This window comes from Salvelinus namaycush, chromosome 41 (assembly GCF_016432855.1).
Source record: "Salvelinus namaycush isolate Seneca chromosome 41, SaNama_1.0, whole genome shotgun sequence".
Lineage (NCBI taxonomy): Eukaryota > Metazoa > Chordata > Actinopteri > Salmoniformes > Salmonidae > Salvelinus > Salvelinus namaycush.
Window position 1 is genome coordinate 5,030,807 of NC_052347.1, and position 16,238 is coordinate 5,047,044.

The window sequence follows — 16,238 nt, forward strand, 5'->3', positions numbered from 1 at the left end:
TTCCAGTGCTGCTCGATTGAATGAATGAAATGAAAACAGTAACATTGTCGAAAGTACTAACAATGAAATGAATTTACATTTGCTCAATTAAAACAAGATCACAGAATGTTCTCCGTCCTGAAAAAAATGCCCCTAACATAAAAATTGCACCTCAAAACTTAAAAAGAAAACCTATGTACAGGTATGACCTTTCCAAGTATCGAAACAGAGAATATATATATGAAATAAAAAGGGCCATAAAGAACCAAATGTGCATTTGGAACAATATAAAAAAGAATGCCATTCACTTATATGCTCATACAGCAGTGTCATTCCCTTGCAGCAACTTGAGATTAATAATATCACTTGTGACAACGGCAATATCCCTCAGTAATAAATTAAAGCACACATTCTGAATTATTAAGATTGTGTTCACCTGCAAAATGTTCCAGCAGCTCGTTTCTGCATTCTGACTGCCTGGTATCAAATTACAGAGTGGAAAACAAATCAATCAACAATGCATTTTTTAATTGAAACAATAACAAAGTGGGTAACCCCGCCTCTGTTTTGGTTAAAAGTTGAGGGATGGGCCTGGGGAAATGTAACCACTCTCAAATTCAAAGATGGATGCAAAGACTGACCATCTCTGATATAAAAATGATAGTTCCCCCATGTTTTGAGGTTATACAGTGTTTACATTTACATCGTTCACAAACATTGGAGTAAAACATACTTATATTTTGATTTCTGATGGGGTACAACAGTTGAACTAAGCTCATGAGGCATTTATAAGTTATATTCTTCAAAAATGAATGGTTATATATTATTCATTTATACGTTTTTTTTTTAAACGGATGTAGCAACTAAGGATTTTAGCTATAAACTAATTTGTTGTAGTAAAGCAATATATTTGTTGTAATTTAAATCACTGTCAAACTTTCCTTTTCCTTCCACTTTGGGTTTTCATGCCATAAGAACCGCAGTTTCTACATTGCTTGATATAAATGTGTTTTTTCAAAACACGAAACTAGTCTTCGGAAATGCATTGCAGATAAAACCAATCAAGATTTGCAAATTCATGTTGAACAAATGACCTTTAAAGGGTCAACGCTACATACATTTTTTGACTTTTAAATTGATGATATATACCCATTGATTGTTGAAGAATATAACTTACAAATACCTAATTAGCTTAGTTCAACTGTCGTACCCCATCGGAGCCCAACCAATAAGCCTGTTTTACTTCATTGTTTGTAAATAATGTAATTGTAAACAAACACTATAAAGCTTTAAAACATGGTTAAATTATCATTTTGCTATCATGCATGGTCAGTCCTTAGCTCTGTCTATGAATTTGAGATTCAATTTCTCCACCCCTCAACCTTTCACCAAAACAGTGGCAGGGTGGCCACTTTATTGCTTAACCTGCAGATTTACCTTTTAAATATTTTCACTTACTTTTATTTCCATTCCAAAATTCGACATTTCGATATAGGTATATCAGATCTTACGGCATGGGAACCCTCAGTGTTCTATAGGCTAGGTAAGAGGATTCCAAAGAGAATGAACCTCTGTCCCAGCTCTCCCCTCTTCTCTCCACATCCTGCCAGGTTGTGAGTACTCAGGCGCACGCCAGGGAAGGGTGGGAGAGGGCTCTGGAAGCTGAGATGCGATTGGCCGGGCTGAACTCTAGACATTGCTGCCGGCAGAGAACAAGAGTGTGCTTTAAAAGAACAATAGAATTTCAATGATTCATTAACTCTGAAAATGCCTTGTAACAGAAACATGATTCAAAATGTGTATATTGTACTTACAAGGAGCAGGTTGTTCTCCTCCTGGCCCAGGATGGATAAGAGCTGGGTGCAGGGGTCTCTGGGGCACCAACTACAGGTGTATGAGATGGGGCTCTCCCTGGGCCAGTCCTCCTCGCTGGGCAAGCCAATCACCCTGTGGGACATGGGGAAGAGCACAGACACACCCCCAACACAAGGCACTGGTAAAACACAAATCATACATTATTCAAATGCTTTTATCATAAATGACCGATCAAAAGGTGGGCACGGTAGAAGAAAAAACTAAAAGATTTTAGCTGCTGAGCCTCAGCGTATCCATGGAACAATGGTCTCAAAAGGAACGGTTTGGCAAAAATGCAGCCGGCGCTCCACATGTCCATGGAGGACATATAACCAGAGTGGAGCAGCACCTCAGGGGCCCCTGTACCACAGTGTCACCACCTGAAGAGATAGAGAGAGGGAAGAGAGAGCAAGGGATAGGGTGTGAGACATTGGATAGGACATAGAGAGAAATATACTTTTTACTTTTATGCATAGTTCCTTTACCTTAATTAGGCTGGGGGACAATGGCACTGTGACAATTGAACAGATTGTGCATTCAAAGGAGGATGTTCTACTCTGTAGACTTACACAGGGTGTAAGGGCGATGTGATAGGTGTAGATGCACACCAGCCCAATGTCAGCAATCTTCACCTCTCTACGGCTACTAACCAGTACATTCTCCGGCTTCAGATCGCGGTGCACCAGCATGTTGGTGTGCAGGAAGTCCAGCCCATGCAGCAGCTGCATCACCACATCCTGTACAGACAGGAAGCAGTATGACAGCATTGCTCAACCACGTTCTCCTTCTGTGGCTTATTCTGACAAGATATGAAGACATCTGGCCAGAAAAGTTCAAAAGAGAGTACAGTAAAATGTTATACTAATTCTTAATGGAGTGCTTTGGAGTCATTGAGTTTTTTTCCCCAGTTGCAGGTATGTAAGGGGGCTAAGTCACGCCTTAATTTTGTCAAGACTCAGTCCAGTGCTGGGGACCGTGGAGAGGAAGGTAGACAGGTCCTGGTCTCTGTACTCAAACACCAGCGTCAGGTCCAAACTCCTGTTCTTCAGACCAGCAGATACGTCCAACAACCTTTCAGTAAGATCAGCAATTAAGGGCAATCATTGTGAACCATTTCTGCTGATGAAATGGCATGACACCATGGTATACAATTATAAAACACCATCACAAGTGATTTTAACCCCAAAGATCCTTATGTATAATTCAAAGGCTATGCAAAAAAAGTTCAGATTTAATTACATAACAGAAAAATGTACTTACTTTACAATGTTGGGATGGTTGAAATACCCGATCTTACGCAAGAGCGCCACCTCCCGGATCATGAAATAAATACAATTTGATTTGAAAGCAGGAACGCCACTCTCCGTGTCTCCGGGTATGTTCAACTTCTTCACCGCTACAGGTCGCTGTTGATCGCAGACCTCTCTGGTCCTGTACACTGCCATATGCGCCTTCACCTCTCTCTGCAAGTATTTCCTAATTCTGATGTTCATCGCACCCATTGACTTCCATGACCGGCCGATTTCGTAGTTGGATGCAACTAGGATGGAATAGACCGTGCGTAAATGCCTGTAAACATGCGGTCAAGTAATAAACTGGACAGTGGTGTGAACAACTGCTTCCACAAGCCTACGCCTTTGACTGGTAGACAGAGGCTTATGACTGTTCATGTGGGGGGGGGGGGGTCAAGACGTTTACGAGACTTATTTAGCTAGCTAGCTAAATGAACTACTTATGCAAGAGTGAACTTAATTATTAAAGAGTTTAGTAAGACACCGATTTTATGCATTGCCGCTGGCAAACTAAGTAGCTAGCAATCTTCCTCCAGCTCCACCTAGCAACCACTTGCTAGCTAACCAAAGGGAATCTCAAAGCTGCTTTGTGCAATGTGTGGTTAGCTACACTTAGCTAATATTTAATGAATTGTGATTAACTTACCTTCTCACACCATAAACTGCAGAGATATATACATTTTCAAGACGCTCATAAATTATGGGACCACATTCTGGTACGGCCCCTTATTCTCCTTAACTAATCAGAGCTCTCATCACTGCCGACAGACGTGGTCATGGAGAAGACCTCTGTGCATGTGCCATCCTCATGTCTTGCAAATTTTCTATATACACACATGTTTATCCATGGGATATTGATGAAAGAATGGTAAATGCATTTTGTGACTTATCATCATAATAATCAAACAATATTCCAGGCCAGCCATGATACCAGTATCAATAGAATTCTAAGGGATGATGATGACTAAAAGGTTAGGAAACAAATCTATTCAATCTCTTTGATGAATCCTTCATTATCACAGTTTGTATTATTGTTACAAAGTCCCCCCCCATACATTTACAGAGTGGAATAATTCATTTTTACAATGATCCCCATGAAGATGTGTTTTATTCAGTGTTTAATAACTCGAGGCATGTTCATTCAAAAACAATCCAGTCTTTACATCCGTGTTCAAATGGAGGCATTAGACATGTACAGTGGTTAGTGTTACAGCATAGAGCATTTAAACCTGGTTCACAATTTTGTTGTGTTATGGCTTTTTTTGCAACAGAGGGAGTTAGTTTCACCCTACATTATTGCATAGGTGAATTTAGCATAGCTGGTTGGAAGACCGTCTGAAAACTCAGACAGAAGCCACTGTTATCCATCCACAGTATATTGAGTAATGATAAATTATTAACATGTCTGCAGTAGTTATTGGTACTGGTATCAAAAGTATTGGTAACTTCAATCTACTCCACCCAACACGTTTGTTCTCAATATATTAAGAGTGAAAATATTTAGTGTTAAAATCACATCCATCTGCACACTTGATTTATGAAAACACAATGGGAAAAAAAGCCATCTATCCCTGGGCTATCATTTCCAAAGGTCGATTGGTTGTAAACTCAATTTCACAGATCTGATGCAGATAGCATCCACAGAAAGATTAATAGACTTTGAAATGTGTTTTCCCTCAACGGTGAGAGAGAGAGCAGAGTTCTCTTCACTCATTGATTAGAATAGTCACACCCTCAAACACACAGTAACCGTCTTGAGGGATCTTTTCACTGCGTTGACTGTAGGACCAGAGGTTGAAGCCTGTCCCATGGGCTTGTGTTATTGAAGCGTTCGGTGAGCTGGGTGAAGTTGCCCCTAGATGGTGATCTTGGGTCAGTTTAGCATTTTCCCCATTAATGTGGATTGGGAAGTTTATCCTAGATCCGTACCTAGGGGAAACTTCACCCGGAGCCACAACGGGTTGAGGGAGGTGGTCAGTCTCGTGTTACTCCAACTTCTTAGTGTCGACACGTTTGGTCTTCTTGGCCAGAGCAATGGTATCCAGGTGCAGGTTACGGTTGAGGATGACAGAACCACAGGTGAGAGCCCCAGCCAGCGCACCAGCAAAGCCACACACAAACACGTCCTGACCTGCACACACACACAACACAAACATCAACACGCAGTAGAAACCAGAGCCGATATAGACCTTTAGTAATACTGAAGTCAAACTTATGACTTATTCAAATGCAAAGACATGTGTTAGTCTATCAAAAACATAGACATATAGCTTCTCTCCGATATATCCATGGACCCCATCAGCCGTAAAAGATACTGACCCGTGAGGTAGAGGTTCTTCAGGGGTGTCTGGGGCCGCACGGTGACACTGCACTCAGCGCTGAAACGAGCTGTGCCATGGTCTGCTCCGTAGATCTCCCCTTTAGGGGCTCCAATGTAGTGTGTGTTTGTTATGGGCGTTCCAGCCTCGATGAACTCAACCTAAAGACGGACACAGAGAGAGAGAAATGGGAGATGTATGCATTGTGAACAGGGCATCTACTACTTTCCATCGAGGTATCAAGTTACATCATTTGTCAAAATTAAAAGGAAACTTATCTAGGTTACGGCTTACTAGTGCACCCACCATAGAGATGTTAGTTTCCCGGACAAGGCAGTCTACCAGAGTTTAGTATGAATGGGCCAAATGCTCTACCTTGTCCCTGGTAATCTTGGGGAAGACGCTCATCACCACCTCCAGAATCGAGTCACAGAATAGCTGCTTCAGCTCCTTGTAATCAGTCCCTCTGTTGGTCGCCTTGTCGTCCTTCCACTCCTCAAACCACTCATAGTTAGCAAAGCTCACCAGACTCAGGGTGGACTTGCCTGTGAAGAACGGGAAAAGAAAAAGGGGTTGAAACATGTCTGTTCAGCCTTCATTCGGATGGCATCAGATGTTGTAGTTGTGTGCATTTCCAACGATCTAAATAATTAAATCATTTAGTATGGTGAAAATCAGTGCCAGCACTAGTCTTGTTTCTGCACCTGGTGATCGTTCCTCCCAGGTGGGATCTTTGGCTGATGGAGAGGCCACAAAGAGGAGGGGCACACTTTTCGCTGACTCCTCCCTGTTTCCCTTCAGATAGGTGACAACCCTGTAACATCCAGATAATGGGATTGGTCAAATACTGTAGGCTCTTTAACACTACCGTAAAGAACACTTCACCCTTCTCAGATTCTGGCACAGACATAAAAACACACATGCAGTGCATTTGGAAAGTATTCAGACCCCTTCACTTTGTTACGTTACAGCCGTTTTCTAAAAAGGATTCAATTGTCCCCCCCAATCTACACACAATACCCCATAATGACAAAGCAAAATGTTATTTGTTTATGTTGGCAAATGTACTTATATATTAAGAAAACAGAAATATCACATTTACATAAGTATTCAGACCTTTTACTCAGTACTTTGTGGAAGCATCTTTGGCAGCTATTACAGCCTCAAGTCTTCTTGGGTATGACGCTACAAGCTTGGAACACCTGTATTTGGGGAGTTTCTCCCATTCTTCTCTGCAGATCCTCTCAAGCTCTGTCAGGTTGGATGTGGAGCTTCGCTGCACAGAAATTTTCAGGTCTCTCCAGAGATGTTCGATCGTGTTCGAGTCCGGGCTCTGGCTGGGCCACTCAAGGATATTGTCCCGAAGCCACTCCTGCATTGTCTTGGCTGTGCGCTTAGGGTCGTTGTCCTGGATGGGGAACCTTTGCCCCAGTGGGAGATCCTGAGCAGGTTTTCATCAAGGATCTCTTTGTACTTTGCTCCATTCATATTTCCCTCGATCCTGACTAGTCTTCCAGTCCCCACAGCATGATGCTGCCACCACACTTCACTGTAGGGATGGTATTGGACAGGTGATGAGCGGTGCCTGGTTTGCTCCAGACGTGACGCTTCACATTCAGGCCAAAGAGTTCAATCTTGGTTTCATCAGACTAGAGAATCTTGTTTCTCATTGTGTGAGAGTCCTTTAGGTGCCTTTTGGCAAACACAAAGCGGGCTGTCATGTGCCTTTTACTGAGGTGTGGCTTACGTCTGGCCACTCTACCATAAATGGCCTGAATGATGTAGTGCTGCAGAGATGGTTGTGTTTCTGGAAGGTTCTCTCATCTCCACAGAGGAACTCTGGAGCTCTGTCCGAGTGACCATCGGGTTCTTGGTCACCTCCCTGACAAAGGCCCTTCTCCCCTGGATTGCTCAGTTTGGCTGGGCAGCCAGGTCTAGGAAGAGTTTGTGGTTCCAAACTTCTTCCATTTAAGAATGATGGAGGCCTCTGTGTTCTTGGGGACCTTCAATACTGCAGACATTTTTTTGGTAACCTTCCCCAGATCTGTGCCTCGACACAATCCTGTCATCTCGGAGCTCTACGGACAATTCCTTCGACATCATGGCTTGGCTTTTGCTCTGACATGCAGTGTCAACTATGGCACCTTATATAGACAGGTGTGTGCCTTTCCAAATCATGTCCAATCAATTGAATTTACCACAGTTGAATTCCAATCAAGGTGTAGAAACATCAAGGATGATCAATGGAAACAGGATGCACCTGAGCTCAATTTTGAGTCTCATAGCAAAGGGTCTGAATACTTATGTAAATAAGGCATTGTTTAAAAAATATATATACATTTCCAAAAATCTTTTTTTTTTTTTGCTTTGTCATTATGGGGTACTGTGTGTAGATTTGAGGAAAAATGCAATTTAATAGGTTTTAGAATAAGGCTGTAACGTAACAATGTGAAAAAAGTGAACGGGTCTGAATACTTTCAAAATGCACTGTAGACCATGCTTGTTAAACTGTGTGAATATCTATTGAGGTTCCAAACATGTTGTGAAATAAGTGCAGTGACGAGTGGTGAGTGTGAACTGATACTGTCTGTTTTGACAACACTGCATTTTAGTTGTTACCAAACAGATTACTGTAAACAGCAATCTTTCATGCACACAGTAAAAGGGAGTGAAATACAGAATACACACACTATCACAGTCCCGTAGGTTATGTAATGTGTACCGTAGGTTATGTAATGTCACAGTAACACACTTCTCTCTCTCTCAAAGTCCACACCACAAGACCTTACACAATGTCTGTCTAAGCAACACATCAGATATACAGTTGAAGTCATTAGTTTACACAGTCAATTAGAATTTGGTAGCATTGCCTTTAAATTGTTTAACTTGGGTCAAACGTGTCGGGTAGCTTTCCACGAGCTTCCCACAATAAGTTGCGTGAATTTTGGCCCATTCCTCCTGACAGAGTCAGGTTTGTAGGCCTCCTTGCTCGCACACGCTTTTTCAGTTCTGCCCACATATTTTCTATAGGATTGAGGTCAGGGCTTTGTGATGGCCACTCCAATACCTTGACTTTGTTGTCCTTAATTAAGCCATTTTGCCACAACTTTGGAAGTATGCTTGGGGTCATTGTCCGTTTGGAAGACACATTTGTGAACAAGCTTTAACTTCCTGACTGATGTCTTGAGATGTTGCTTCAATATATGCACATCATTTTCTATCCTCATGATGCCATCTATTTTGTGAAGTGCACCAGTCCCTCCTGCAGCAAAGCACCCCCACAACACGATGCTGCCACCCCCATGCTTCACGGTTGGGATGGTGTTCTTCGGCTTGCAAGCCTCCCCATTTTTCCTCCAAACATAATGATGGTCATTACGGTAAAACAGTTCCATTTTTGTTTAATCAGACCAGAGGACATTTCTCCAAAAAGTTCAATATTTTTCCCCATGTACAGTTGCAAACCGAAGTCTGGCTATTTTATGGCGGTTTTGGAGCAGTGGCTTCTTCCTTGCTGAGCGGCCATTCAGGTTATGTCGATATAGGACTCGTTTTACTGTGGATATAGATACTTTTGTACCCGTTTGTTCCAGCATCTTCACAAGGTCCTTTGCTGTTGTTCTGGGATTGATTTGCACTTTTCGCACCAAAGTACGTTCATCTCTAGGAGACAGAACGCGTCTCCTTCCTGAGCGGTATGACAGCGGTGTGGTCCCACGGTGTTAATACTTGCGTACCATTGTTTGTACAGGTGAACGTGGTACCTTCAGGAGTTTGGAAATTTCTCCCAAGGATGATCCAGACTTGTGGAGGTCTACAATTTTTCTTCTGAGGTCTTGTCTGATTTCTTTTGATTTTCCCATAATGTCAAGCAAAAAAGGCACTGAGTTTGAAGGTAGGCCTTGAAATACATCCACAGGTACACCTCCAATTGACTCAAATTATGTCAATTAGCCTATCAGAAGCTTCTAAAGCCATGACATAATTTCCTGGAATTTTCCAAACTGTTAAAAAGGCACAGTCACCTTAGTGTATGTAAACTTCTGACCCACTGGAATTGTGTTAGTGAATTATAAGTGAAATGATCTGTCTGTAAACAATTGTTGTAAAAACTAGAAGATGTCCTAAACGACTTGCCAAAACTATAGTTTGTTAACAAGACATTTGTGGAGTGTATGTAAACTTCCGACTTCAACTGTATGTTAATAAGGACAAATAAGGTGTGAATTAAAAGAAAGTCATTAGACAGTGGGGCCAAGCCAAACATTTAGGGTTGAACAATGAGAGGAAGGAACCTACAGTTCATCCATGTTGTGCTCTGTGAAGATCCAGTAGTTGTCTGCTTTGAGGCCCAGGTCCTCCTTGGTTCCAGTCAGGCCCAGGAAGATGCTCAGACCTCCCTCCCCGTGTTTCATCATACCAAGCTGCTTCTGGATGGCTGTAGGGAATCACAAGATCATACAACATTCATGATTAGTAGGGATGTGCATCTTTCCCTTTCAAGATGATTCTATATGTTTCTAGATACATGGGCTCCGATACGCTACGTTTGAAACGATTCAGTGCGATTCGGTTTGATTAGAGGAACAAATCGATGCGATGCACTAACATTTGTTGCATAAACACATTCATTTCAAATTAAATTCTGCAGCTGATAAGGGATGTATAGGTCTATGATCAGGAATAGGCCTACCCCTCATTGGTCAGCGCGCAAAGCTGTGGACAGCATGCAATTTAACTAGGCTACTGCCAGGGGTTGTTAGGCATGCAAAACTACTTGTAGATCAATGACTGTCAACATAATTGCATACGTAGTTCCGACACTGAATGAGAGGAAGCAAGTGTCACAAAAGATGAGGTATTTTTTGGAAGGTAGAAAGAATGACATTTTATCCCCCCCAAAAAAATGGTGTATTAGCAATTCATAACATTTGAATCGATTTTCTGACCGATGCATGCTACATTTGGATCTGTTCGGGGTCTCGATGCACTCGTATCTTAAACATTTGAACCGGGGAACAATGCCCATTGGTGAACTGTTACATCCTTAATGATTAGGCATCACAAGGTCATAGAAACATTATGATTAGGAAACATCTGGACAACGGCATCGATACAAGTGTCAACTAACAATTCCGTTTTTTTAACGCAGATATCTTGAACATACACCCACACCATAATACCCTCACCCACCTGGCATGGCCTGGAGTTCCTTGGGCAGCAGCTGCTGGTAGGTGTTGAAGATGCCAGCGTTGGAGATGACCATTGGAGCATGCACATGGATCTCCTCCTGACCCTTCATCACGCTCACACCTGAAACCATAGGAACCAGATGTGGTCAAATCTGACCATCTGTGTGATCAATCAATTCACCTTTCAACCAATCAACCAGTCCTATTCACCAATAGCCTCCTTGTTGTCGTCGAACAGGATGCGGTTGACTGGGGCGCGGACGAGCACGGCCCCCCCGGCTTTCTCAATGATAGGGATCATGTGGTAGGCGATCTCACTGGCTCCTCCTATTGGGTACCAGGCGCCAGTCAGGTAGTGGCAGACCAGCAGGCTGTGCATGGAGAAGCTGGCATCCTTGGGCATGTTACCTGCAGTTACACACAACAAAATTGAGTCTTATAAAACCAAACACACAACAAAAAGAGATGCAATTCATTTGGTCCATGTGGAAAGCGTGTCCTCCAAATGGCACAAATGAGTGAACTACATAGGGGACAAGGACGCAGGCTTTCATTTGAGATGGCTGTGGTGATGCTCTCCACTATCAGGAACTACAGCAGCCTACCGTAAGTGCCAAAGACGTAGCTGAAGACGGCCCTGAGGTCATTGTTCTCAGTCAGCCCGTTGACCACCTCGGTCACGCTGCGAGACGCCATGCGGAAGAAGAACGACAGACGATTGGCCAGGCCTGTGTACACCAGGAACTTGGCCAGGGGGACAGGAACGAGCTTCAGCAGACACAGGAACCAAACGTTGCGTCCTGCTTTCTGTTGACGGAATTCATACATGTACACTACCGTTCAAAAGTTTGGGGTCACTTAGAAATGTCCTTGTTTTTGAAAGAAAATCACTTTTTTTGTCCATTAAAATAACATCAAATTGATCAGAAATACAGTGTAGACATTGTTAATGTTGTAAATGACTATTATAGCTGGAAACAGCAGATTTTTTATGAAATATCTACATAGGCGTACAGAGGCCCATTATCAGCAACCATCACTCCTGTGTTCCAATGGCACGTTGTGTTAGCTAATCCAAGTTTATCATTTTAAAAGGCTAATTGATCATTAGAAAACCCTTTTGCAATTATGGTAGCACAGCTGAAAACTGTTGTCCTAATTAAAGAAGCAATAAAACTGGCCTTCTTTAGACTAGTTGAGTATCTGGAGCGTCGGCATTTGTGGGTTCAATTACAGGCTCAAAATGGCCAGAAACAAAGAACTTTCTTCTGAAACTTGTCAGTCTATTCTTGTTCTGAGAAATGAAGGCTATTCCATGCGAGAAATTGCCAAGAAACTGAAGATCTCATACAACTCTGTGTACTACTCCCGTCACAGAACAGCACAAACTGGCTCTAATTAGAATAGAAGGAGTGGGAGGCCCCGGTGCACAACTGAGCAAGAGGACAAGTACATTAGAGTGTCTAGTTTGAGAAACAGACACCTCAAGTCCTCAACTGGCAGCTTCATTAAATAGTACCCGCAAAACACCAGTCTCAACGTCAACAGTGAAGAGGCGACTCCAGGATGCTGGCCTTCTAGGCAGAGTTGCAAAGGAAAAAAACCATATGAGGTTATTGATGACATCACATAACCATACCTTGACCAGCCTCATGTACTCATCGATGGCCGCCTCCTCCCCAGGGAAGAACTTCTTCAGCTCGTCAGGGAAACGGTTCCTGCCGCTGTAGATGGGGTAGATGCGCCTGTTCTCAGGAGGGCCCAGCACCACCTGGTCAAATGGGTTGTCCAGCGGCTCCCACTGCAGCTGACCATTGGTCAGCTGGTCAAGCATACAGCGGAAGGGCTTATGCTCCAACAGGTTCCCGATGTAGTGGATACCTGAGGTGGAGGCATGATTGATTGATTGAATTATTAGAATGTTTTGTATCTAGGATGTCTGGCTCAAATCACATGGGCTTATAAGACAGTATTATTGATTAATAGTTTGCATTTACACAGTGTTTTACACTTAAACTCACACTTTTTTTTAACAAAACCAGGCTAGGGCTAGCCCAGGACATGTGGTCAGTTTTTTTAGGAACTAATTTGGTGTCTCAACTTACTGTTGAGAGTTGCAATAGTAGAATACATAACGTACAATTTCTCTACATCTCATGGCAAAATGTTTTTTTGGTGTCAAGAGGGCAGGCTCTAAAATGTTTAGCAAAATTTCACTTAGGGCCCCCAAAAGGGTAGGGCCGGCTCTGTCTGCATGTGTGGTTATCTGATATAGGTATAATCAAAACCGCAAGCCCCCATGCAGAACCCCACCACCATCAAAGTTGCCCATCCTTGATTTAGGTCAACAACACAAATAGACCAGGTTCATAGCCACTACCACCTCTGAGTAAAGGAAGGTACCTACCACATTTAGTAAGGAAAGGTAAACTGATAGCTGCCTTCTAGGTAAGGAAAGGTAAACTGATAAGAGCCTTCTCACCCACGTCAAACTCAAAGCCTTTCTCTGTAAAAGTGTGGCAGCAGCCTCCGGCCCGATCATGCTGCTCCAGCACCAGGACCCGCTTTCCAACCTTAGCCAGCAGCACCGCCAGCCCAAGTCCACCAATTCCACTGCCAATGACAATGGCATCTAGTTTCTCAGGTACTTTACTGGCCAAGAAACCTGGTTAGAAAGAGTAAAAAACATACAATTAACAGAGATATTGCCAGTTAAATATTCTTACATTAATCAAATAACGATGTATTCCAGCAATATTATCCCCTGGACTGTGCAAAGGCAGCCTATAACCACGTTTCCATCTAAACCATTTCATGGGGATGAATTACCTGACCCATGAAAAAAGTCACGACCGCATTTTCATGGAAACATTAAAACGCAGTACAATTATGTAGGCCTAAATGCAAACAGAATTTGAATGATGTGCACTACGTAATAACGCACATCCTTTTTCTTTTCTCCGCAAAAAGTCAGTTTGATGGAAACACATGTCGTGGTTTTATGCAGATTTTTGAATATTCGCATGAAAATCTGTACCAAATTGGATACATTTAGCTAGTGGAACTGAAACAAGTGTAAGTGTGTGTGTGTGTGTGTGTAGCAGCTATAAACATGATATAATGCGGGCTGGATTGCGTTTCAACAATGAGTTTAGTCACTCGTGCAGTACAGCAGCAATGTCCAGCTTGTGACGCAGTACTGTAGTTGACAAGTGTAGCCATAGGAAATTGTAAATCGTTGTCAGCGGTTCTAACAAACGAAATAGTTGCCTGACCTGCTTTCCTACTACAAATGAATGCTCTTGAGTTACATGTGAACGACAGAGCAATTGAATTATGCAACAAGATATAGCTTTCGAAACACACCCACACACTGGACAAGGGTGACTGCCAAAATAAGAATTACAAAATGTAAATCTGTTTGCGCACATATTCCTATGAAACGATATTTCGTCCATACATCGGTGATCGGTCAAACATTGTGTCTACGAGACTCACCCTGCTTCAGAACTTTGTTTTTCTCCTTCTTTTGGGTGACCAGTGGTTTAAGTGGCTCACGAGTGTCGATATCAAAAGGATTTGGTCCGGACGTACGGAACACATAGTTGTAAACGAATGCAGCTAGAGCAGCACAAATGATTGCTACAATGATCCACATTTTACGAATTTTAAATCAGCGCAACTTCTCACTTTAAGTGGATACACACTTCCGCTTGCGAACAAGGTCTGCAATGGTTCCAGGCCACTTGGAACCCTCCCACGCATGACAAACAACGCCCATAGTTGTTACAAAACTGCTCATTCTCCCAGATTTTATAACGAGAGGATTCTATTAAACTGGCCCGGGTAGGCGTAGTGTCCACCGGGCGAACGCATTCGTTTCCCAGGCATGAGCCGGCTGCACGTAAAACTCAGTTTTAGTCGAATAACGTCAGATTTGATTTTTCGCAGCAGGTTAGGATAATTCACGTAGCAGGCTATGATGGTTAGGTTGAGGTTAGGAAAAGGGTTCACGTATAAGCAAAAAATATAGTGAACAAAAATATAAACGCAACAATTTCAAATATTTTACTGTGCTACAGTTCATATAGGGAAATTAGTCAATTGAAATAAATTAATTGGGCCCTAATCTATGGATTTCACATGACTGGGCAGTGGCCCACCCACTTGGGAACCAGGGGCGCCAGGCCCAGCCAAACAGAATTAGTTTTCCCCCACAAAAGACATAAATAGACATAAATACTCCTGCTTCATCAGCTGTCCGGGCGGCTGGTATCAAATGATCCCTCAAGTGAAGAAGCCGGATGTTCACTTTCAGGGATGCAACAAGATGGCGCCAACAGAGATGGTCGCCTCGCTTCAGGTCCTTAGAAAACTATGCAGTTATTTGTTTTATTATGTATTATTTCTTACATTGTTAGCCCAGATAATCTGAAGTGTTTTTACATACAGCCGGGAAGAACTATTGGATATAAAAGCGATGTCAATGTACCATCATTACGACCAGGAATACGTCTTTCCCGAAGCGGATCCTTTGTTCGGACCACCACCCTGGACATGCGATCTCATCCCAGAGGCTGACCCAAAACAACGCGGTCGCCGCAGGAGAGACAGACGGAGCGGCCTACTGGTCAGACTCAGAAGGCGAGCACACCATCCACCGCTTCCGAGCATATTACTCACCAATGTACAATCTCTAGAAAACAAGGTGAACGAAATTAGGGCACGAGTTGCCTTCCAGAGAGACATTTCATGGAAACATGGCTCACTCGGGATTCGTTGTCAGAGTCGGTACAGCCACCCGGTTTCTTCACGCATCGCGCCAACAGAAACAAACATCTCTCTGGGAAGGAGGAGGGCTGGGGTGTATGCTTCATGATTAACGACTTATGGTGTAATCACAACAACATACAGGAACTCAAGTCCTTTTGTTCACCCGACCTAGAATTCCTTACAATCAAATGCTGACCGCATTATCTTCCAAGACAATTCTCTTCGATTATAGTCACAGCCATTTATATCTCCCCCCCAAGCAGATCCCTCGTCGGCCCTGAAATAACTTCACTGGACTCTATGTGAACTGGAAACAATACATCATGAGGCTGCATTTACTGTAAATGGGGATTTTAACAAAGCTAACCTAAGAACCATACTTCGATCACGTGGACTGGGATATGTTCCGGATAGCCTCAGACAACAACATTGATGTATACGCTGACTCGGTGAGCGAGTTTATTAGCAAGTGCATCGGTGATGTCGTTCCCTCTGTGACCAATTAAAACCTTCCCTAACTAGAAACCGTGGATTGATGGCAGCATTCGCGCAAACCACCGCTTTTAATCATGGCAAGGCGACCGGAAACACGACCAAACAGTGCAGCTATTCCCTCCACAAGGCAATCAAACAAGCAAAGTGTCAGTATAGAGAGTCGCAATTCAACGGCTCAAACACGAGACTACAGTCAATCACGGATTACAAAAAGAACCAGCCCTGTCGCGGACACCGACGTCTTGCTCCCAGACAAATTAAACAACTTCTTTGCTTGCTTTGAGGACAATACAGTGCCACTGACACAACCCCCGACCAAAGCCTGTGGGCTCTCC

At 43.0% G+C, this 16,238-nt stretch overlaps 1 protein-coding gene and 1 pseudogene across 1 annotated transcript; both read right to left on the reverse strand.

Moving 5' to 3' along the window:
* Positions 1-1,600: 1,600 nt before the first annotated feature.
* Positions 1,601-4,935, reverse strand: LOC120033960 (annotated as a pseudogene).
* Positions 4,217-14,387, reverse strand: LOC120034124 (all-trans-retinol 13,14-reductase-like). The gene is made up of 11 exons (XM_038980565.1): positions 14,134-14,387; positions 13,118-13,300; positions 12,275-12,516; positions 11,241-11,442; positions 10,846-11,043; positions 10,637-10,756; positions 9,743-9,881; positions 6,148-6,257; positions 5,819-5,988; positions 5,445-5,604; positions 4,217-5,256 (listed from the first exon to the last, which is right to left on the reverse strand). The coding sequence occupies exons 1-11, from the start codon at positions 14,291-14,293 to the stop codon at positions 5,111-5,113; spliced, it is 1,830 nt and encodes a 609-aa protein (XP_038836493.1). The 5' UTR covers positions 14,294-14,387; the 3' UTR covers positions 4,217-5,110.
* Positions 14,388-16,238: the final 1,851 nt, after the last annotated feature.

What these genes read in the sequence shown, in the direction of transcription:
- LOC120034124 (XM_038980565.1), bottom strand. Translation starts at nt 14,293, where the DNA reads ATGTGGATCATTGTAGCAATCATTTGTGCTGCTCTAGCTGCATTCGTT. An exon ending in GAGCACAACATGGATGAACT is followed by an intron (nt 6,258 to 9,742) that starts GTAGGTTCCTTC and finishes TGGATGTTACAG; the next exon opens with GGTTGTCACCTATCTGAAGG. An exon ending in CTGGGAGGAACGATCACCAG is followed by an intron (nt 5,989 to 6,147) that starts GTGCAGAAACAA and finishes CGTTCTTCACAG; the next exon opens with GCAAGTCCACCCTGAGTCTG.